This window comes from Vigna unguiculata, chromosome 11 (assembly GCF_004118075.2).
Source record: "Vigna unguiculata cultivar IT97K-499-35 chromosome 11, ASM411807v1, whole genome shotgun sequence".
NCBI lineage: Eukaryota > Viridiplantae > Streptophyta > Magnoliopsida > Fabales > Fabaceae > Vigna > Vigna unguiculata.
In genome coordinates, this window is record NC_040289.1 from 13,631,302 (window position 1) to 13,654,835 (window position 23,534).

General features: G+C 35.2%; 1 protein-coding gene across 5 annotated transcripts; it reads right to left on the minus strand.

Moving 5' to 3' along the window:
• Positions 1-625: 625 nt before the first annotated feature.
• Positions 626-21,591, minus strand: LOC114169059 (lysine-specific histone demethylase 1 homolog 2). 5 transcript variants are annotated; one of them, XM_028054077.1, is made up of 3 exons: positions 21,517-21,591; positions 19,632-21,455; positions 626-1,874 (listed from the first exon to the last, which is right to left on the minus strand). In XM_028054077.1, exons 2-3 carry the CDS (start codon positions 21,163-21,165, stop codon positions 1,174-1,176), a joined length of 2,235 nt encoding a protein of 744 aa, XP_027909878.1. In that variant the 5' UTR covers positions 21,166-21,455; positions 21,517-21,591; the 3' UTR covers positions 626-1,173. The 5 variants fall into 5 exon arrangements, with proteins under 5 accessions (XP_027909878.1, XP_027909880.1, XP_027909881.1 ...); XM_028054079.1 differs by having other exon boundaries at positions 19,632-21,403; positions 21,517-21,589; XM_028054080.1 differs by having other exon boundaries at positions 19,632-21,246; positions 21,517-21,579.
• Positions 21,592-23,534: the final 1,943 nt, after the last annotated feature.

Genomic DNA, 23,534 nt, shown 5'->3' on the forward strand with positions numbered 1-23,534 from the left:
ATAGGTCGTCAGTAGTAATTTGTTTGTTTACATATTCTATGCAAAACTTCTCTGGTTGGGAATGAATACAGAATCTTAATGATAAGATTGCAAAAGTAGATTATGTTTACTTATATTAATACATACACAACTAACTTCTCTACAAGCTTTTAAAAAACATAAAAAATAAATTCACTTTTTTTCTATAAATTAGAACCAACCACCAGACTTCTAAATACATACATTATTTTTATTTATAAAACTTGTTTAATGCATTTTGTTATTTTTTTTCTTTAATTTATAAAGAACTTTATTTAAACAACGGCACAGTTAGTTTTTTGAATCCATACATTTAAAAAGAGTGCATTTTAATCCTCAACTAACACAAAATAATCATCACTTTTTTAGATTTTAAAGACCAAATATATATATATAAGGCTAACCATAAGAAACATAATATCTTTTAACCTTATTTTCCAAAACTAACTTGAATTTTAGTTAAACATAACCACTTATTTTGAAAGCCACATTTCTCATCTTAAAACTCCGTTTCAACAATACAAACGTGAAAACAGAAGTTCTAAAACTTACCCCCTGATTTTCTTCTGCACAACATATTCTTCCAGCTAGTATTACACATCGGAGGTAATGAAGCAATTCTACTAAGAAGCAAACCTTTCATGGATGTGTAGAACCAATCAAGGAATTTGAGAAACAATTATCATATTATACAAGTACAAGTTAGGCACACAGGCCCTCCAGAAAAAGAAGAAAAAAAAAATAACAACAGTGATGTCCTCTGTGGGGTGGGGTATATGTAAGTACTACTTCTACATGAACACAAATTTGAATAGATGATACACTCGGGGGAACAGTACCCCTCTGTTTACAAATTCTTCACCCCTCTCTTGGACTGTCATACTTCTCTGTCATGAAATTTCATCTAATTTTCCTGTGATTACATAACTGATCTATGACTGAAGACTTTTATTCTAAAATTGAATAATCTCACTAGTCAAGCCTTCAAAAATCCTCTATCTCTACCAGCAAATCAATGATCTACGAAAGTCTATTATATACAGACTTTGCACCCCAGAAGAAGAAAAGAAAAGTCCAAGCAATTCTTTTGTAAGGGTGTTGTTCTATAGCACAAGGTTTCATTTGAAGAGAAGATGCAGAAACAGCTTATGGTGTTTAACAAGTAATTAAGCGGTTCCTCCCACGGCCTTTTCGAGAATATGCAATGTTAGCTACTAATGTGTTACCTGCTGAAAACAAGGCACTTGGTCCCATGAGCTTCAAGCCAAGGCTTTTGACCAAAAATGAAAGTCTTCTTTCATCTCCTCCCTCAACTAGTTGTAGCTGCTGGGCTTGTTCACGGGATAATACAGTGTACAGCTGCAATGGCCACTTAATCGAATTCTGATAGTTGTATAACAGCTCCTCATGGTTTTCTTCGGTGTCACCAAAAGTGACCTGCAGAAGACCCATTGAGGGTAGGCTTTCTGAGGAAGAATAAAAAATGAAAGCAAACTTCCCACATTCAAAATCGGGTCTCTTGAATAATTCAACTAGAATATCATGGTTTGGTCCAATATTCTTTGGCCCATATTTCTTAGTACTGTTTTGCAGACGTGATGATCTGTATATGCGTGAAGCTTCCCTCAAGCCACTCAAGAAAGCACCGTGCATAGTTGCTGGATACTGCCTGCTTGTAGCCTCACCAGCAAAGAACAGTCTGTTTCCCACGTTTTCGGCTAGTATATCATAATCATCACCAGATGAATGCACACTAACATGAGAGTAGGAACCGTAAGAAAGGGGGTCGCTTCCCCATCTTGTACAAATTGACTGAATTGGATCAGGCACAGTAATGCCTTTAGGATGAAATATTCCTGCAGAATAAGTAACATTTGAAACAAGGCAGATGAGGTAGTAATTAGAAATATCCATAGTATTCCACTAGCAAGTGTCACGAAATGAGAAAAATACATTCAGCATATATACTATCTATGCTATTATATAAAGAGAATTCGATTTTTTATGTATACTTTTTTTTCAATTTTATCCTAAAGTGAGTAATTGTTCACCAATTTTATCTTAAGTGATTTTTTTTTAATTTAACCATTTTTTTTAAAAATAATTTTTTTTTTAACTTTAACCCTTTTTAATAAAAATAAGAAGTTATTTACAAAATAAATAGAAATTATCTACAAAAAATTATAATTTTATATTTATTTTTATTTTTATAATTATAATTTTATTCATTTTTATTATATAAAAAGAAAGTGAACACGTATGCATGTAGGTGCACGTGTTTTCAAGCACAAGGACCTTAATATTACATATGTAGCATTTGACACACAAATAGAACATAAAGAAACAAAATGGAATGGAGTGAGACAAAATTGTTCCATTTAATGTTTTTAGTGTCAAGATATTGTAGAAAGTTTTAGATTCTGTTCCTATTGGTTTTAATTTTGCATATTTGTTGTATCTCGATTTTACTTGAGATTAAACAGTGAAAATATTTTTGAGGTCTTGTTCAGATCCCTTTATTGTTCCTTATATTTATATAAATGATAAAGGAGATACAAGGGAAGTTGAAACATTAAAGGCTACAACTAGGTATTAAGTGTAGAGGTTATCCAACACTCAACCTCCTAGCTTACACATAATGATTGCCTAGATATACTAATTATTTCTACACTCCCCCTCAAGCTGGAGCATACAAATTATATGTACCAAGCTTGAAACAAATAAACTCAATCCGAGGTCCCCTTAATGACTTGGTCAACATATATGCGAGTTGGTCATTCGATCCCACAAACTCGGTACATATTTCCTTTGCCAACAACTTTTCACGAACAAAATGGCAGTCTATTTCTATATGTTTTGTTCTCTCGTGAAACACTGGATTTGATGCAATGTGGAGAGCAGCTTGATTATCGCAATACATCTTCATAGTCTGGATGTCACAAAAATTAAGTTCTTGAAGAAAGTGCTTCAGCCATATAAGTTCACATGTTAGTGATGCCATGGCTCTATATTCAACTTTAGCTATTGATCTAACCACTACACTCTGCTTCTTACTTTTCCATGAAATAATATTACCTCCAAGGAATACACAATATCCAGTCTGTCCATAGGAGATCCTGCCCAATCCGCATCACAATATCCAGAGACATGAAAGCTTCCTCTATCTTCATATAACAACCCTTGCCCGAGAGCCTTTTTTAGGTACCTTAGAATGCGGATGATAGAATTCCAATGGCCAACACATGAAGACTGCATAAACTGACTAACCACTCCAACTGCAAAGGATAGATCTGGCCTTGTAATAGTGAGATAAACTAGTTTCTCGACCAGCCTCCTACATCTTTTAGGGTCAAAGAATAATTCACCTTCTTTAGTTGTTAACTTTTGATTTGGGCACATAGGACTCTACTGGTTTACAATCAATCATACCAGTTTCTTGTAGTATCAAGAGCATACTTCCTTTGAGAGATTACAACGTCATGTTTAAACTGTGCCACTTCAATGCCCAAGAAGTATCTAAGGCTTCCCAAATCCTTGGTTTGAAAATGCCTACATAGGTGCTCCTTTAATTGAGATATGCCAACAATATCATTTCTTGTAATGACTATATCATCAACATATACTATTAGATAGATACATTTTCCAGGAGAAGTATGTGAGTAAAAGACCGAGTGATCTACCACATTGCGTCTTAAACCAAAACTTTGAACAATGGAGTTGAATTTTTCAAACTAGGCTTGTGGTGATTGTTTGAGGCCATATAAAAAGCGATGCAATTTGCACACCATACCAGACTCCCCCTGAGCAATAAACCCAGGAGGTTGCTCCATGTAGACTTCCTTTTCAAGATCACCATGAAGGAAAGCATTCTTGATATCCAATTGATGAAGTGGCTAATGACGAATGGCAGCCATTGCAAAGAAGAGGCAAATAGTAGTGATTTTCGCCACAGGAGAGAAAGTGTCACAATAATCAAGACCACAAATCTGAGTGTACCCTTTGGCAACTAACCAGGCTTTGAGCCTATCAACCTGACCGTCAGAGCCAACCTTAACTGCATATACCCATCGACAACCAACAGCCTTCTTACCCGATGGGAGGGGCATGAGCTCCCAAGTATTGTTGTGTTCAAGAGCTTGCATTTCTACAATCATGGCTTGTCGCCATCTAAGATGATCAAGTGCTTCCTTCACATTTTTGGGAATAGTAACAGAAGACACTGAAGATAAAAAAGTACAATAGGAAGGCGTCAATCTGTGATAACTAAGAAAATTATAAATGGGATGGGGGTTTCGAGTGGAACGAATACCTTTTCTGAGAGCAATAGGCCAACCGGAATCACCTTCATCAGGAGGCAAGGGAGCAAGAGACGAGGGAGAAGAATCTAAAGTTGAGGATTCACCATATTCTTGGATAATTGGACTATCCATCGGAGTCCTGTGTTGAAGGTCGGGACTCGGGAGGGTATTAGTAGGTGGGAGTGGGGGCTCAGGAGGACTTTGATTAGCACTCGGGTTGACAAAGACATCCGAGATAGGGGACTCAACCACTGCAATAGGGAGGACCTACTATATGACATGAGCGTCTTAAACAGAGTAAGAGAAATAAGGGGTTTGTTCAAAGAATGTGACATTGGCAAACATGTAGTATTTCTTGGTTTCAGGAGAGTAACACCGATACCCTTTTTGAAGTCGGAAATAGCCCAAGAAGACACATTTGAGAGCACGAGCAGAAAGCTTATCTAGACTGGAGACAAGTCATGAACAAAACATACACAACCAAAAACCCGAGGAGAAATGTGAAAGAGAGGGTTATCTGAAAACAAGATGGAGAAAGGGACTTTATGATTGAGAGAGGAGGATGGCATCTGATTAATAAGAAAACATGCAGTTAAGATGGCATCTCCCCAATGATGGATAGGAATGTGGGCACCAAGTAAAAGTGTACCAGCAGTTTCAACCAAGTATCCATTTTATCTTTCTGCTATACCGTTTTGCTGTGACGTATGTGGACAAGTGGACTGATGCAACATACCATGTGAACTTAAAACCATAGACAAAGTACTCTTTGGCATTGTCACTTAAGATTTCGATTACTCGACCGTATTGATTCTTGATTTCATGTAAAAAGGATGTGAAGATGGATAACAATTCAAAAAGATCTTTCATAAGATAAACACAAGTACATCTTGAAAATTCATCAATGAAAGTAACAAAATACCTAAAACCAAAAGACGAAACACGACTAGGTCCCCAAATATCGGAATGGATGATAGAAAAACTAGAATTACATTGTGATTGAGACCTTTTAGGAAAGGCAGATCTAACATGTTTGCCTAATTGACATGACTCACATTCTAAGGTCTGGAGACCACTAAGTTCAGGACATATTTTTTTTAACTTGGACAGATGAGATGACCAAACCGATCATGTAACATTTTAAGACTAGGTGGTTGCAACACATGACACTCGCAAACGAGATCCAAAATGATATAATCCTCTTGCTTCATATCCTTCTCCAATCTGTCCCCCCGAACCACGCTCGTGTATAACAAAATATTTGTTATCGAAGGTTACTGAACAGTTCAACATTTTGGTCAACTGGCTTAAGGAAATTAAATTGAAGGGGCAATTAGGGACAAAATGGACAGATTTTAGATTTAAGGGAGGAGATAGGATGACTCGACCGACTCCCTTTGAGGAAGTTTTAGAGCCATTTGCAAGGGTTATAAAATGAGGTTTGTCTTGAAATGAAATGGTTGAGAACGAGGAGGTATTATCGGAGATGTGGTGAGAAGCACCGAAATCAATTACCCATGAATTGTGACTTTCCATAGATTGAGAGATGCAAGCTGTTGATGTACTCGGAACTTGAGATGACTGTGTCAAGCTGTTGGACTTGAGGCGTAGGTACTCTTGATACTCGTCCTCAGTGAACTTGGACTCAGTAGTTTCAACCTGAGAGACATTGGCAGTTTTGGAAGAAAAACCATGTAAGGAGTAACAGTTTTCCTGAGTGTGACCCATCCTTTTGCAATACGTGCATTGAGGGCGCCCGCAACCTCCACGTCCACCTCTTCTAGGTCCACGTCCTCCTTTTCCTCGAGTTGCGGCCATAACAAATGATTCTACTCGAGCAGGAGATTCTAGAGTTTCATGTGTTGGGACTTTTGGGACACGAATTATGCGTTGGATCAAGATGTCCATGGAAGGGACCTCAAGAGAGGTCAGAAGTTGATCTCTGATGTGATTGAAGTCTGGATGAATGGCGCGAAGAATCATCACCATATAGTATTTGTCCAGCTTCTTCATTTCATCTGAAGCGTCGACTTCTAGAAACATCTGTAGCTCTTCCACGACTGATTGTGCTTCATTCATGAAGGAGATCATGTCATGGTTGGTCATTTTCAGATATGCCAACTTGTCTGCTGAATCATATAGGCGTTAGATATCGTTGGCATATATATTCTGAGTCCTCTTCCAAAACGAGTGACATGTCTTAAAGGCCCTAAGAGACATTAAAAGTCTTGGCTCCACAGATTGCCACAAAAGGGCACACAACTGAAAATCTGCTTACTTCCACTATTCGACTTTTTCTTCAGGAACATGGCTTCCATCTTTCTCAAGATGGTCATGATATCCCTGACCAAGGAACCACATCTCGACAGCAGCGGACCAGAAGAGGTAATTTTGTCCATCTAGCTTCTCGAAAGTAATGCAGGGGCTTCCAGAGAATGAAATAGCACTCCCAGTACCTCCCGTGGCCATATCTGATCAAAGGTGGCGCGATGACGAATCGGAGACTGGATGGCGGCGCGTAGACGACACACGCCTAGCTACAACGGACTGATATGACGTGCGTGGAGGCGCGTGGCAACGAGTCTGCCTTCGGCACCACAGAATTGGCTGTTGCTTGGAGAGGCGGTCTAGATCCGATGGTTTCCGGCGAAAACTGAGGTGGCCGGAGACGGCAGCCGACGGTGAACAGTGGCGGACGGCTACGAAACAGTGGCAGACAACAACAATTTAGTGAACAATGGCAACTGGTAGCTTTGGATAGTGTTTAATGGCAGTGGGTAGCTGTAGACAGTAACGACTAGTGGCGAATGCCGGCGGACAACTGCAAACAGCGGCAACAAATGCCGGTGGATAGGACCAAACGGAAACCAGAGCGAGATCAACCCGCTCTGATACCAACTTGAGATTAAACAGTGAAAATATTTTTGAGGGCTTGTTCAGATCCCTCTATTGTTCCTGATATTTATATAAATGATAAAGGAGATACAAGGGAAGTTGAAACATTAAAGGCTATAACTAGGTGCTACGTGTAGGTGCTACGTGTAGAGGTTATCCAACACTCAACCTCCTAGCTTACACATAATGATTGCCTAGATATACTAATTATTTCTACAATTTATTATTAGCATAACAAGGGATTTATTTCCTAGAATAGATTGTACTTGTTTTCAAAATTATCCAATCAATTTTTGTATATATATTGAATTGAATGTATGTAGTGAAATAATAAAGGAGAGATTATTTTCTTCTAAACTTGAGATGTAGCAGAGCCTTGTGAGCCTATGATCATGTGATTTAATTGCAAGGTTTACTCTCGTGTAAACCTAATTGCAACCTTAAATCTCATAAAAAACTAATTGCAACCTTCATTGTTGTATAAACCTAATTGCAAACTTCATTGTTGTGTAAACCTAATTGCAACCTTCATTGATGCATGTTATGCATCCAATCAATCCTTCATTGCTGCATAAATGTAGACCTCCATTGTTGTATGTCTCCATGGACATGCCAAAGAGAAATGCTATTCCCACTACCAAGACATAACTTTACGTTGTATGTCTCCAATGGACACGCGGAAGAGAAATGATATTCCCACTCCGACCAAAACATAACTTTACTTGTTCAAATAACAATTAAGGTGATGCAGAGCGTCTATGTCTAGTTCACTTATCAATTTATTTCTTACATATTGCTGAACAAGAAATTGGAGAGGGCGATTGAACGTGTTAGAGAATAGAATGGTCATAGAAGGTCTGAACCTGCCCATCTAGAGTAAATTTTGATGTCTAAATCCTCCATTACCAACATAGAAAAAATTCAATTGTTTCATTGTCGTCTAGAACATCCTTCATTTCGTGTCATAAAGCTATTATTTCCTATTCTAAAATTGAAATATGTGGAGTCTACATAGTGAGATGTGTGAACTGCCAAAGCACAAATGTATACCTTTTCCCATGAGTAATAAAATAAGCACTTCTCCCTTTTTCTTGTTAATATAGATGTGTGGAATCAGCATACCACCTAGAATAAAGACTTAATGGGTGCAAATGGGAGAATTGAGAGGTATAAGGCTAGATTAGTTGCCAAAGGGTTCACTCAAACTTGTGGAGTGGATTACTTGGACATCATTGCACCAGTTGCAAAAATGAAAACAACCACAATAATTCAGTCTTTGGCAGTTTCTTTTAAAAAAGGTTGTGAAAATAATAAGAAACTACGTATAAGATTAATTCCCTTGTGAAGAACATACATAGGATAATGTATTTATCATTAAAAATCATACTAGAAAATATAGACTAAACCCAGATACACATAATATTGCAACTAACACAAGATATTATAACTAACAATATCTAATGATATCTTAACAATATGTAACTCTACCTGAGGTTGATGCATATAAATCATATGTACCAAGTTTGTTACAAAATATCTGTTAATTAATCACTTGAGTAGACAAACTCAGTCCTGATGTCTCCAGATATCATCTTTTCTCAAATCAAATAACAATCAACCTCAATGTGTTTGATCCTTTCATGAAGTGTCATTTGAGTGTCAATCTGAATATAACATATAAGTGTCATTTGAGTGACATCTTCAAATTGCAACTCTAAGGCAATTGTTTCAGTCAAACAAGTTCACAAGTTACCATAGCTTGATATTCGGCTTTTGCACTAGATTTAACCACAACATTTTGTTTTTTGCTCTTCCAATAGCTAAAGTTACCACCAATAAAGACACAATAATCGAAAGTAAACCTTCTATTAGAAGGAAACCCTATCCAATCAGCCTTTAAATAACTGACAACTTTAGTATGGTCATTGTAAACATATAGAAAACATTTTTACAAGAGAATTTTTAATGCACTTTAATATATGAATGACTGCATTCCAATGATCTACACATGGAGAATTGAGTAATTGACTTATCACATTGACTACAAAGAAAATGTCAGGACAAGTAATAGTAAGATAGTTCAATTCGAATTAATCTTTTGTACTTCTCGATACCTAAGAAAAGCTCTCCCTAATTATATAGGAGTTTGGTATTGGGATTTTTGTATTGAGATCAATAGATAAGTCAACAAATTTTGAGTTCATCAGCCTAGTTTCCACTAAAATATCCTATGCATATTTCCTTTCATAATCATTTTTCAATTGTGCTACCTCAATCCTCAATAAATATGAGTTTTCCAAGATCTTTGATTTCAAAAGTGATGACAAAGGTGTTGTTTCATCTAGGAGATGCCATGGTGGCCATTACCTATAAGAACAATATCTTCAACATATAATAGATACACTAACACTTGAATGACGATAAGAGACTAAATGATTTGTCTCACTACGAGTCATACCAAATTATTGAACATTGTTAAATTTTCCAAACCAATCCTTAAGAGACTGTTCCAGACATTATACCAATTGAAAAGACTCTCACTGAGCAACAAAACATATAGGTTGCTCCATATAAATTTCTTCTAACAAATCTCCAATAAAAAGCATTCTTAACATTTAGTTGCTAAAAAGGTCATTGTTGAAGAACAATCATGGTTATAAATATTGAAATAATTATTAAGTCTACTTTTGTTGTTGTAGTCAATAGGACTAAGTAACATAAGTTGGAGTGGTTAATCAATTTATGCAGGCTCCATGTCTTGGCCATTGGAATGTCATCATACGCATTAAGGGTGTCAAAATAAGATGACTCACCACAGGTAGGTGGGTTAGTGGGTTTGCTTACTAACGAATGTTTTTCTTCTTGCAATTTATTTTATATATTTATTGTGTGATAACAATGAATTGACTTTTATTTTTTATAATAGTGAAATTAAGTATTCACCTGATTCTCAAAATATTATTATAAAAATAATAGTTAAAGAATAAAGTATCAACGTATATAATTTGACAAACAAATTAATTAAACATTCAACTTTTCAACTATTATTGAACAACATTCTAGCATTTAAAAATATGAATTGTGAACCTATATAATTAAAACAGTAACTAATTATAACAAAAAAATTAAAAATATCGTAAAAAATCTTGGTGGGTTAAATGGGTCAACCAACCTTCAACCCAACTCGAACTTATTTAATCCATGGGTTAAGTGAGTTGGATTCAATTCAACTCACTTGTGAAAAAATTGAATTTTTCTCAACCCAACCCGGCACAAACCTGTGATGAGCCGGGTTGGCCCACAAGTTAGAACCCCTTTTGACATCTCTAATTCGCATTCTAAGGTACCTCAAAAAGGCTCTCAAGCAAGGTTATTATATGAAAATAAAGGAAGCTTTTAGGTCTCTAAGTATTGTGATGCAAATTGGACAAGTTCGCTTATTGACAAACAGTCTACTACTGCATATTGTGTTTTCCTTGGAGGAAACATTATTTCATGGAAAATTAAGAAACAGAAAGTGGTGGCCGAAGAAACAGTTGAACTAATGTGTGACCTTATACGGCTGAAGTACTCCCTTCAAGAGATTAACTTTTGTGACATCCAAACAATGAAGATGTATTGCGATAATGAAGTTGTTGTCCACATTGCATCAAATCCAGTGTTTCACAAGAGAACTAAACATATAAAAGTTGATTGTCATTTTGTTCGTGAAAAGTTGTTGACAAAAGAAACATGAACTGAGTTTGTTGGATCAAATGACCAACTCACAAATGTGTTGACCAAGTGCTTAAAAGGATCTCAAATTGAGTTTATTTGTTCCAAGCTTGGTACATATAATTTGTATGCTCTAGGGGGAGTGTTGGAATAATTACTAAGTCTACTTATGTTAGTATAGTCAGTAGGACTAAAGTACAGAGTATTGTGTTGGGTTATCTCTACTTACTTTACCTAGTTTTGTACTTAGCAGTCAAGGACAATCCTTTGATCTTCCATCTCCCTACTGCATCAACTTTTTATCAATATAAATAGAAGAACATAAGAAGGCACATGAGACCAATTTAGGCTTCGGGATCGGTGGTCATAGAGAGAAACTACGACAGATGGTGGCGAACAACGATGAACCGCAGAGAACAGTGGTTGACAACGTTGGACAGCGTAAAAAAGTAGTGGATGGCGGGAGATAGTGCGGGACACTAGTCCTGAAGCCTAAATCGATCCCACATGCCTTCTCATGTTCTTATATTTAAATTGATAAAGAATTGATAGAATAGGAAGATGGAAGATCAAAGGATTGTTCTAGACTGCTAGGTACAGTAAGTAAAGATAACCCAACACACTACTCCCTACTTTAGTCCTACTGACTATACTAACATAAGTAGATTTAATAATTTTACCAATATAAATATGCAAATAGAAGTCATCTTTACTACTGGAGAAAAATTATCAACATAATCCAAACAACAAATTTGTGTATAACCTTTGGCCACAAGGTGAGCTTTGAAACGATCAATAATACTATATGCTAAGGTTTAAGCAAGGAGAAAGGTAGATTTGACAAACTACGTGAGACTTAGCTTTGGATCAATTGGCTTAAGTAATAACATGAGGAAATTTTGGATGAGATATAGAAGAGAATAATGAAGCAATACATAAAATATGATTAGAAGCACTTGAATCAATTATCTAGGAATTTTGACACTCCAAGGTTTGAGAAATGCAAGCTTTTTACAAAATAGAATGAGTGAAAGATTCTGCTTGGCTACCAAATTTTAACCTAGAATATTCCTTACATTTTTCGTTAGAGAAATTGGCTCAGAAACTTTAGAATTGAAAATATTGGCTGCCTTGTGAAGGAAACCATGTAAAGAGTAATAATTTTTTTGAGTGCGACCCAGTCTTTTACAATATATGCATTGAGGACATCTTCCACTACCAGAACACCCTCCTCTATTGCAACAACCTCCGCATTCACATGTAGAAATTATGACAAAGGAGATTGTTCCTGAAGACATGTTAAGCAAGGTATGCAACAAGTAAACTTAGGGTTTCAAGAGAGAAACTAGGGTTTCAAGGAGAGAAACCATGACTATTTATTCTAATAAGAGCAAACCATGATTGGAGCTTCCATCAATTTGATGTAAAAAATAGATTCCTACATGGGGATCTTGAAAAAAGAAATATACATAGAAGTATGACTTGAGTATACAGGACAAATTAAGGTCAATACTATTTGCAAGATGAGAAAAGCATTATGAATTGAAACAATCATCTAGAGCATGGTTTAAGAAATTGAGCAAAGTCATGATGAGCCTTAAATACAAATGAAGTCAAGGGAACCATGTTTTATTTATCAAGCATTTTAATTCAGCGGGGTAACAGTTCTATTGGTCTATGTGGATGATAGCATTGTTACTAGAAATGATGAAATGGAACAACAAAGGATGAGCCCATTCCAAGACTTTAGGGAATATATTAATGACTTGCTACAAGAAATAGGTAAAACAGCCTGCAAGCTACCAAGCATACATGTTGATCCAAATACAAAGTCAGGCAGTGCAAAGGATGATGTTTTTTGGATAAAGAAATGTACCAAAGACTTGTGTGAAGACTTATTTATCTATCTTACACTAGACTAGATATTGCTTTTTGTTGTGAGCCTAGTCAATCAATTTATGCATCAACCAAAGGAAGGGCATTTTCAAGTTGCTCTTAGAATTGTCCACATTCAAAAGGAACACTACGATGAGGAATTTTGTTCAAGAGAAACAAGAATGCTAGTCTTGAGGCATATATTGATGTTGATTATGTTGGTTCAGTTGTGAATAGATCAACTACTAGATATTGCACCTTCCCTGGTGGAAGCCTAGTAAATTAGAACAATAAAAGACAAAGTGTGGCATCTAGATCTAGTGTTGAAGTAGAATTTCAAGCAATGACTCAAGGAATATGTAAATTGTTATGGCTAAACACTATATTATAAGACTTGAAGATAAAATGGGATGAACCCATGAGGTTATATTGTAACAATAAATTTGCAGTCTACATAGCTCACAATCCAGTACAACATTATAGAACTAACATATTGAAGTGGACAAACATTTTATCAAAGAAAAGCTTTATAGTGGCATGATTTCCACTTTGTATGTGTCTACTAAAGGACATCTTGCAAACATACTCATCAAGGAGTTCAATAGCAATAATTTTGAGAGAATTATATCCAAGCAATGAATGGAGAACACTTATTCACCAATTTGTGAGGAAGTGTCAAAGATATGTCGAGATATTTTAAGAACTTTTAGATTTAATTCCTATTGGTTTTAATTTTGTATATTTTGTATCTAGGTTATATTACTAGCATAACAATCCTGCGATCTCAAGGATTTATTTCCCGATATATATATATATATATATATATATATATATATATATATATATGAAAAGTTACTTTTTTTCTAAACTTGAGATTTAGTACCTACAAACCAAGCATAACCTTGTATACACACCAGAACAAGATCGTACATTGTCAAATCAAAGGTTTCAAAGAAAATTACATATGAATTGTTAAGACTTTAAAAGATTTAATTTTTTGTTCTCAAATTTGTTAATCATTAGTTGTTACAGATTCTAGGAAAAAAATTAAACAATAAGCATTAAATTGAAAAATATAAAGATTTTGAATACCCAATATATAGAAAAAAAAAATTAAAAGGAACTCAACTAAAAATACACAAATTTATAAGGGATTTGAAATTTAATTAAACCTTAAATTTAATTATTTAAATAAGTGTTTGTATCTATATGAATATTCGAAAACCTTCAAATATAAAAATTTTAATATTTGCAATAGAATTAAAATATTAAAATATTTGACAAGCATAGTACAATAGAACAAAAGTAGTGTCAAAATTAATATATAAATGAGTACAAGTACATCTCAAAGAGCAAGGTTACAAGTTGTGTTCCTTAGCCTAAAGCTACGTACTCCAAGAAAGGCTAATGTAAGTTGTACAATACTACATCAATCATAAATTTAACACTCTTCCTCAAGCTAGAACATATAAATTATATGCTCCAAGCTTGAGACATATAAACAAAATTCTACATCGTCTCAAAATGTCTATAAGTTGGTCCTTACAGTTTATAAATCCAATACATAGAGTTCCTTGGACAACAACTTCTCCATGATAAAATGGCAATAGATCTCTATGGATTTGGTCCTTTCATGAAACACAAGATTGTTAGCACTATGAAGGGCTTCCTGATTATCACAATTGAACTGAATCTATTCAACTTCACAAAATTTCAACTCTTGAAGGAGTTGTCCAATCCACACATGTTCACAAGTGGCCAGAACCATAGATTTATATTCAACTTCTACATGAGATTGACCATAATATCCTGTTTCTATCTCTTCCAGAAGACAATATTCCCTCCAATGAATACACATTAATAAGTGGTAGATCTTTTATCAATGGGAGAGTCAATCCAATATGCATCACATCGCAATAACCTACAATTTGAGTATTTCCTTTGTCCCCATACAATAATCCTTGTCTTGAAGCCTTTTTGATAATATCTGAGAATGATCAATGTGAGGAATTTTTGTGAATTAACTAACAACTACTACATAAGAGATGTCTAATCTTGTAATATTGAGATAAATGAGTTTTCCAACCAGCCTCCTATACATTTTTGGATATGAGAAAGTGGTAACTTCATCCGCATCATTATTTGACTTGGATATATGCTCCTTTACAATGTTAGGAGCATATTTTCTTGGTGAAATGACAACAACGTCCTGTGATTGAGCTTTCTTGATAAAAAAAATAAATTCCTCCAATTGAGCCACTTGGATGCCTAGAAAGTATTTTAGAAAACCAAGATCTTTAGTTTGATAATGGATGAATAAATGTTCCTTTAGTTGAGAGATCCTAGTGGTATCATTTCTTGCAATAACTATATTGTCAACATAGACCAAAAGATAGCACACTTTCGAAAAGAAGTATGATAATACAAAATTAAAAGGTCAGACTCACTTTGTTTCAATCCAAAACCTCACATAATGATGACTTTACCAAACCAAGATTGGGGTGATTGTTTCAAACCATAGAGAAAGCAGCTTAAATTACACACTAAACAAGACTCCTCTGAGCAACAAACCCAAGCGGTTGTTCTATGTAAGTTTCCTTTTCAAGATCACCGTGAAGGAAAGCGTTTTCAAAGTCAGGATGATGAAGTGGCCAATGGCAAATAGAAACCATGGCAAGAAAAAACCTACCAAAGTTGATTTTGGCCACTAGAGAGAAAGTACCATAGTAGTCAGACTCATAACTTTGTATACATCCTTTGGTCATCAGCTGAGTTCTAAGGTGAACAACTTCACCACTAGGTCCAATTCTAACATCATAAACCCAGCTAGCAACAATAGCCTTCTTTTCAAATGGAAGAGCAACAAGCTCCCATGTGCCATTGCTTGTAGAAGCCTACATTTCATCAATCATAGTTTATCTCCATCCAGGATGATCAAGTGTCTCATGAACAATTTTAGGAACAATGATGGCAAACAACAAAAAAGAAAAGAATATAATGGAGACAAACAATGATAACTCAAAACTATAAATAGAATATGAACTACAAGTACACTGAATATCGTTCCAAAGAGCAATAGACCAATTTGAATTGGAGCCATGTGAAGGAGTTGATGAAGATGAAGGAGGATACATAGCAAGGGAAGTTGATGGAGGAGGATCTAAATGACAAGAGATTTCACGAAGAATGGGAGGAGCTCTTTGTGTCTCGCATTCGTATGTAAGGGAAGGTGATGGGGGAAATGCCAGATTGGTGTACACTAAGGTTGGACGCAGAAGTCGGAATCAATAAAGGCCAAATGTTGGAAACAGGGAGAACTTGTTAAATGGATACAAGAGCTTTCATGGAGGATGAGAAAAAAAGTGTCCTCAAAAAAGGTAATTTCAATTTACAAATAGAATCTTCTTATAGTTGGAGAGTAGCATTTGTATCCTTTTTGAAAACGAAAATATCCTAAAGAAACACATTTAATAGCCTTTCCAGATAGTTTGTCTTAACTAGAAGAGACATAATGAACAAAACAAATACAACCAAGTACTTTGGGAGAGATATGAACTAAAAGGATCATTTAGAAAAAAGAGGAGTGAGAAATTTGATTTTCAAGAGAGGGAAAACGCATTCTATTTACTAAAAAACAAGCCGTGAAAACTATATCTTCCCAATGATGCACAGAAACATTAGTATGCAATATAAGTGTGCGTGAAATTTCAATGAGATGTTTACTTTTCCTCTCTACATTGTCATTTTGTTAGGGTGTGTGAAGACTAGTGGACTAATAAAAAATACCCTATGAGGACAAAAATATTCTTTAGCATTTTCACTTCGGAAAACTTCAATTATTTTTCCAAATTGGTTCTTAATCTCATTAAAGGGCATAAATATGGACATAAGTTCAAAATTGTCTTACATTACATAAACCCAAATACAAGAGAAATCATCAACAAAGGTTATGAAGTATCTAAAGCCAAAATATTTGACACGGCTAGGTCCCTAAATATCTAAATAAATGGTAGAGAAAGTTGAGTTACATTTGCTTTCATTTTGTTTTGGAAATGATGACCTAACATGTTTTCCTTGTTGACATGTTCACATTTGAACACTTAATGTTTCTCAACACTAGGAACTATTATCTTCAACTTGCCAAGACTTGGGTAACCAGGAAAATCATGCAAAAGCTTTGGGGTTATGGTAGCAAAACAAGACACAGGTGGGCTTACTTTAAGATAATATCCTCATGATTCATGTCATTCACCAACCAAATGACCCATACCATGTTGTTGTACGACAAAGGAATCAACATCAAAGGCTAATGCACATTTAAAAGAGTGGGTTAATTGGGTTAAAGATAGTAAATTATAAGAACAGTTTGGAATGTACACCACAAAATTGAGATTTAAAGGAGATAAAGAAACTTGACAATTCCTTGAGATGCAACTTTGGATCCATTAGCTACAATAACAAGGTAGGAAATTTTTGGAGAAGAGATAATGAGAATGAAGAACTATTACCAAAAATATGATTAATTGAGAAATATAAGTTGTTGAAACACTAGCACCAGAGAAGATTGACCTAGATGAATAAATTTTTCAAATATGTCTAAAATACCCTTGGTACTCCTCATCAAAAACTTGCCATCTCTTTTTCTAGAGATAGACATGAGTTTCCTTGTTTGCAAATCGTGCAAGGAGTAGCAACTCTCTTGAATATGACCCATTCTATTGCAATATGTACATTGTAGATGTCCACTCAGACCACCACATCCTCCTCAATTGCTATGTCCTCCTCCTCTTCTTTATGGTGCTACAACCATTGATGTTTCAATAACTTTAGCTAAATTTTCATCTTTTAAGGCACCCAAATTATTCTAGTGACTAAGTTGTCCATCAAAGGAATTTGATCACTAGCTAAATTTTGGTCACTTACATAATCAAAATTTTTTAGTGTAGATTTCTCAAAATTAGGACCATGTATAATTCATCATTTTTTTGTCAACATCCTCCAACAAATCAACCACAAGAAATCTCTTGAATTCTTTTACTACAGCCCAAGCCTTTACTACATGTGAGATCATATCATGATTGGTCTGCGTGAGACGCTACTCTTTAAGTTGTGCATCAAAGAAACTTTGTTACATGTGGGATCATATCATGACCAGAACTAATACTTTTGTATTACATGTCAAATGATTCATGTTTAAAACTTTGGTCAAGGTGGGTTAAGTTGGCCCCTTTTGACAACTATTCTAACAAGCTAACTTATTAAAAAAAGTTAAACAATTATGACAAGAAGAAAAGAGAGAGAAGGGGTCGAGCAAGTGGATTCCAGACATGCTAGATGGTGAGTGGGAAAATAGAGCAACAAATGCGAAGCAATAAGAAGGTGAAAATATATTAACAAAGAGGATTCTCGCAAACTTCTATGTGTTGGCAAGAAAACAAATGTGATCACTAGAAAATGTAGGTGAGGACAAGTAAAGGAGATAGAGGGTAGTGCAAAAGGCCATCTATTCAGTCTTCAGTAATGACAAAAGGATTGTCTACGCTCTTCCTCTAAAGAAAACCCCTATTTTACATTCAAACCCCCAAAATTTGGTTCTACAATGTTAACACTTATAACTTAAGAGCATTTTCTTGTTGATTGCTTTATCAAGACCAATCTATTCACAACAAGCAGCAATCTTGTCTACTACAGCAGCCAATGACCATGACACCATAACCCTACACTATAATCTTCAAATAGCAGATCAAGCTTCTAAAGCATGCTATTTTAAATCAAAGTAAGATCCCATGAATATAAAAGTACAACTTACCAAAAAGTACGAGAATATTATTAAATAATGCATGTAATACCCTTACAATTTAAGCAAGTTTATTTTGTAGTATTAATAAATCACAATCTATTTATTTGGTAGTATTATATAAAGATAAAAAACATATCCAAATTAAGGCCCAAAAGGAAAGGTTTAATTTCAAATGAATGCAAGCCAAAAGAACACTATTTCATGAGTTTCCAAAATAAATAAATAACATCTTTAATAGTGTTATGATGCAAGGGGATCAGCAAGTAAGTTGCAATAAACAAAGACTCAAGGGTGGAAAGGGACAAATTGGTGAAATCATCAAGGGTGTCTTAGAGATTGAGGCAGCCAAACGACCAAAACAAAGAAAGTTTCATGTGCTGAGTGAAAAGAACACCTAGATATGAAAGCTTCGAAGTCTGAGGGTGTTACATGAAGAGAAGATGAATTTGCGGAAAAATAATCCGCAGTGAATGAGTTTTTTCAATTTCAGATGGCACAAGTCTTGCCAATGGCTGATAGCATTGAAGGCAAACAGCAAGTTGCAAAGTAACTGAAGTATATGATATGTATCAATTACATATGCATAAAAGGTGGCATGCAAATAAAAATAAATTGCATAACAAATTGACATATTAAGTCAGTTTAATTTGTCAGATACCAGCTAGAGATGACAGCCAAATGAAGAATGCAAACCGCAACCACAACACTATAGTGGCCGCTATCGCATATCCAAGCAATTCAGTAACGCAATTGTTATTAAGGCTATTTCATAACACTGCTTTTATAATTAAAACAATATTGAATGAAGCTATTCTATCCTATTTTAGATAGTTCCCCCTTTTTAATAGAACTATGTTATATCACTCTATAAAGTCTATTTTCAGTTTTACTATATTTTTAAGACAGAACATATATGTTAAGTTTCATCCAGTTCAAATATGCCTACAAAACACCACCCTAATTGGATAAATTATACAATAATAACACAGGCATTCAATTTTTCATTAAAATTCATAAAATAGATCTGATACCTTTTAAAACAGTCAACACGCGATGGAGCAAAATGGAAGGATTTGTGGATTCAAAGACTTGTGCAGCTTCCCCAGCCACCAGCGCAACAAGTGCTGGGCCTCCAGAAACTGTGTGGTAACAGTAAAATAGGAAAAACTCCCCACGTTGATGACTATATTCATTGAGACATCCAAATGTGTCTTGATCTTCCCCCCAGAATACATAAGGAAAAACCATAGCCACTTTGTTCAGCAGCCCAAACCCCATCCTCTCAATTGCTGCCAGTTTCCTTGCAGGTAATTCTGGTTCAAAATTGATGGCCTTCTTTTTCAGAACTCCAAGGGGCACAGTACATAAGGCAATATCTGCTTGAAAGACTTGGTCCCCAGCAATGACCTCAACACCCTCGTCTCCATATCTTATAGTATTGACCGTCTTTCCATAGAAAATAGGAACCCCTTCACATAGAGCTTTTATCAACCTCGTATTCCCTCCAGCAAGAAAGCAGTGATCACCACTCATTTCATAAGGATCATCTTGATCCCAGTAGGCAGCCGAAAGATTTGAAAGGCACCCAGCATTTGCGTATTCCAAATTTGCAAGATGCCAATCAAGCAACTGCCTCTCGTCAGTACTTTTGGTCACACTATACAACTGCCTGAGCGTCTCCAAGACCGAACCAAGTGAGGTATCACTTGCAAACCCACCCATAATTTGCCTCAGCTCCATAACTTTGTCAAGCAACCTATTGAATACAAATTCAACCCTTGCATCCATTTCTGTATCAACCGGTGCCCCATTTGGCTTATATAAAGGGCAATTATCTCTGACTTTATGAAGTGGTATAGAAAGTTGTCTAGCCAGAACCCCCAAAGGGTTAGCATGAATGCCAGTGATAATACTCCCACCAAGATCAATGGCAGAAAATTTCCCCTCACGCCCTACCTTCTGAGTATAAACTCGCCCACCAGGCCGACTTCTGCCTTCCAAAACGACAACCTTGTAACCAAACGACAACAGCTGCCTCGCTGCTGCCAACCCTGCCAGGCCAGCACCAATAACAATAGCAGTCCCCTCATTTGACTCAGGCAATTGAGAAGTAAATGCTGGGGAAACCCCAAAATTTATGTAGCCATTGTACAAAAGGAAGTCATAAGCAGAATTAATCAAATGCTCATACTCATTGCTCACAGTTTCTCTAATCATCCCTTTACTCAACCACAACCTCACATTTCCCCTCCTCCACAAAGCCAATATATGATTCCTTATGACTATGTAATCATTCTGCTCCTTCCCACCCAACTGCCTCACAACCCCAGCCCTAACCTCCTCCTCAAGCAAAGCATCAATTGGGAAACCAAGCGACATCGCAATCATAGCCTCAGTCTCAGTCTCCTTTTCCAAATCCTCTTTGGTCCTACTCCTCTTCTTCAAACCGCCCCCCAACTGCTTCTCAAACAACTCATCCATCAGATCCTCATCATAGTTCCTCAAATTCACTTTCCTCCTCAGTGAACGCTTCGAAACCGATCCATTCGAAGACGGAGTTTCCATTATTATAACAGAAGTTCACAAAAAACACCAGAAACCCGAACACGATAACGTGCCTACCCCTTATTTCAACTGTTTTCAGAACTGCATGGAACAGCAAACTACGCTAGATTTGAGAAAAAGGGTATCCAGCATTCACCAACCAATACCAATCAACGTTAAACAAAAACAATCCTAAAAAAAAAATATTTCTACTCTTCTTTTTCTGGAAGAACCTTTATAACAGTTTTACATCATTCTTCTGCGCAGCAAAAAGGTAAAGTTCTACATCATAACGTAAGTGTCTGAAACCCCTGAGAAACAAAACGAAATCAATAACAGAAAAGGGAAGAAAAAGATAGGAAAGGGGCATACAGTGATAGGGCGTAAAAGCTCTTCTATGGAGTCACGACCTGCAACTGTGGGAAGGGCACTGTTGTAAAGGGGCATAGAAATGATATAACTGCTTATTAAAATGGATAAAATATATATATATATTGTATTGGGCCTATTGGGCTACTCTAACACAAGACTAAAGACAATTACTTTTTGTACCTCATGCCTTCTGTTTGCAGTCCGTCAAAGTGCTGGAAAGGTATAAAATGTTCAAGCTTTAGATTTTTAAATAGAAGAATTTGAAAATATGTTATAGATTTAAAACTCTAAATTACGCAATTTTCATATCTTGTATTCTTGATGTGGAATATATTTTCATATATTTAGACTACTAATTTAAAAATGTATTTTAAATTATGTAATTTAGAATTTGGAATAAATTCATAATTTAAAATGTATTTTTAATTTTTAGATTTTATAATTTGGAATGTATTTTTAAATTTATATAAAATGAAATACACTTACGAATTAGGAATTTTATAATATATTTTTAGATTATGTAGTCGACATGCATTTATGCATTTTGTGACATGAAAATATATTTTAGGTTGTACAATATAATGACTCTTTATATTACATAATCCAAAAATATATTTTGAATTATATGATGCAAAATGTTTTTTTTATCATGTTGCATGAAATATGTTTTCAAATCCATAATGTTTTTCAAATTGTATAATCTTTAATTTATTTTTAGATTATATTATTTGAAATACACTTTTAAGTTTGAAATTGTACGATGTAGATCAGATTTTCAAATTATGAAATCACAAATGTTTCTAACATATGGATAATTTAGTTTTTTTCTTACATATGAATAAGAATGTTAAAGTCAATAAATCCAGCTCACGTGACTAATATCAGACACTTATGTCACATTGAGTTAAAAGTAAATAAACTTAATCTCACTAAAGTTTGGGTGAATAAAAAATTTTATAGATACAACATATAATCCATAAAGGAAACAAATCAACTTAGTTAATACAAATATTTACATAAAGAGTAATGAATCATATGAGTATCAATCATATGAATCATATGAGTACATGTATCAATTCAATGGACAATCATTAATTCATAACACTCCCCCTTGAGTGTCCATTGATAAAAGAATGTGCCTTGTTAAAACCTTACTAGGAAAAACCCTTTGGGATAAAAACCTAGTGAAAGAAAAAGAGTACATCATTTTATATAATATTGTTCTTTGCATCTTTTATTTCTCCCCCTCATGTAAACTTACATCATCAAGATGACGAAGTCCAATCTTGTGAACCAATTGCTCAAAAGTTCTCCTTGACAAAGACTTTGTAAATAAATCTGCTAGATTTTCACATGAGCGAATCTTTTGGATCTCTACATCACCATTTCTTTGAAGATCGTGAGTGAAAAAGAATTTTGGAAGAATATGTTTTGTTCTGTCTCCTTAAATATATCCTTCTTTCAATTGAGCAATGCATGCACTATTGTCTTCATATATCGTTGTTGGTTTCATTTTTTCCAAGGATAAACCACAAGTTTGTCGCACATGTTGAATTATAGACCTTAGCCAAACGCATTCACGACTTGCCTCATATAATGCTAAAACTTTTGCATGATTTGATGATGTTGCTGTTATTGTTTGTTTCACAGATCGCCATGAAATCGTTGTGCCACCACATGTGAACAAATATCATGTTTATGATCGACCATTATGAGGATCTGATAAATAACATGTATCTACATAACCCATTAGATCTAGTTTTGAAATCATTCGGGTAAAATAAGCCCATATTCATAATTCCCTTAAGGTAACAGAGTATTTGTTTTACTCCATTCCAATGTCTTCTTGTAGGTGAAGAACTATATCTTGCTAACAAATTTATAGCAAATGCTATATCAGGTCGAGTATCATTAGCAAGATACATTAGTGCTCCTATAGCACTAAGATATGGTACTTCAGGACCAAGTAGTTCTTCATCTTTTTCTTGAGGTCTAAAAGGGTCTTTATCAACATCTAA

Coding starts and splice junctions, on each gene's coding strand:
- LOC114169059 (XM_028054077.1), bottom strand. CDS start 21,165: ATGGAAACTCCGTCTTCGAATGGATCGGTTTCGAAGCGTTCACTGAGG. Junction 1,875..19,631: donor CGTGTTGACTGTTTTAAAAG/GTATCAGATCTA, acceptor CTTATTCTGCAG/GAATATTTCATCCTAAAGGC.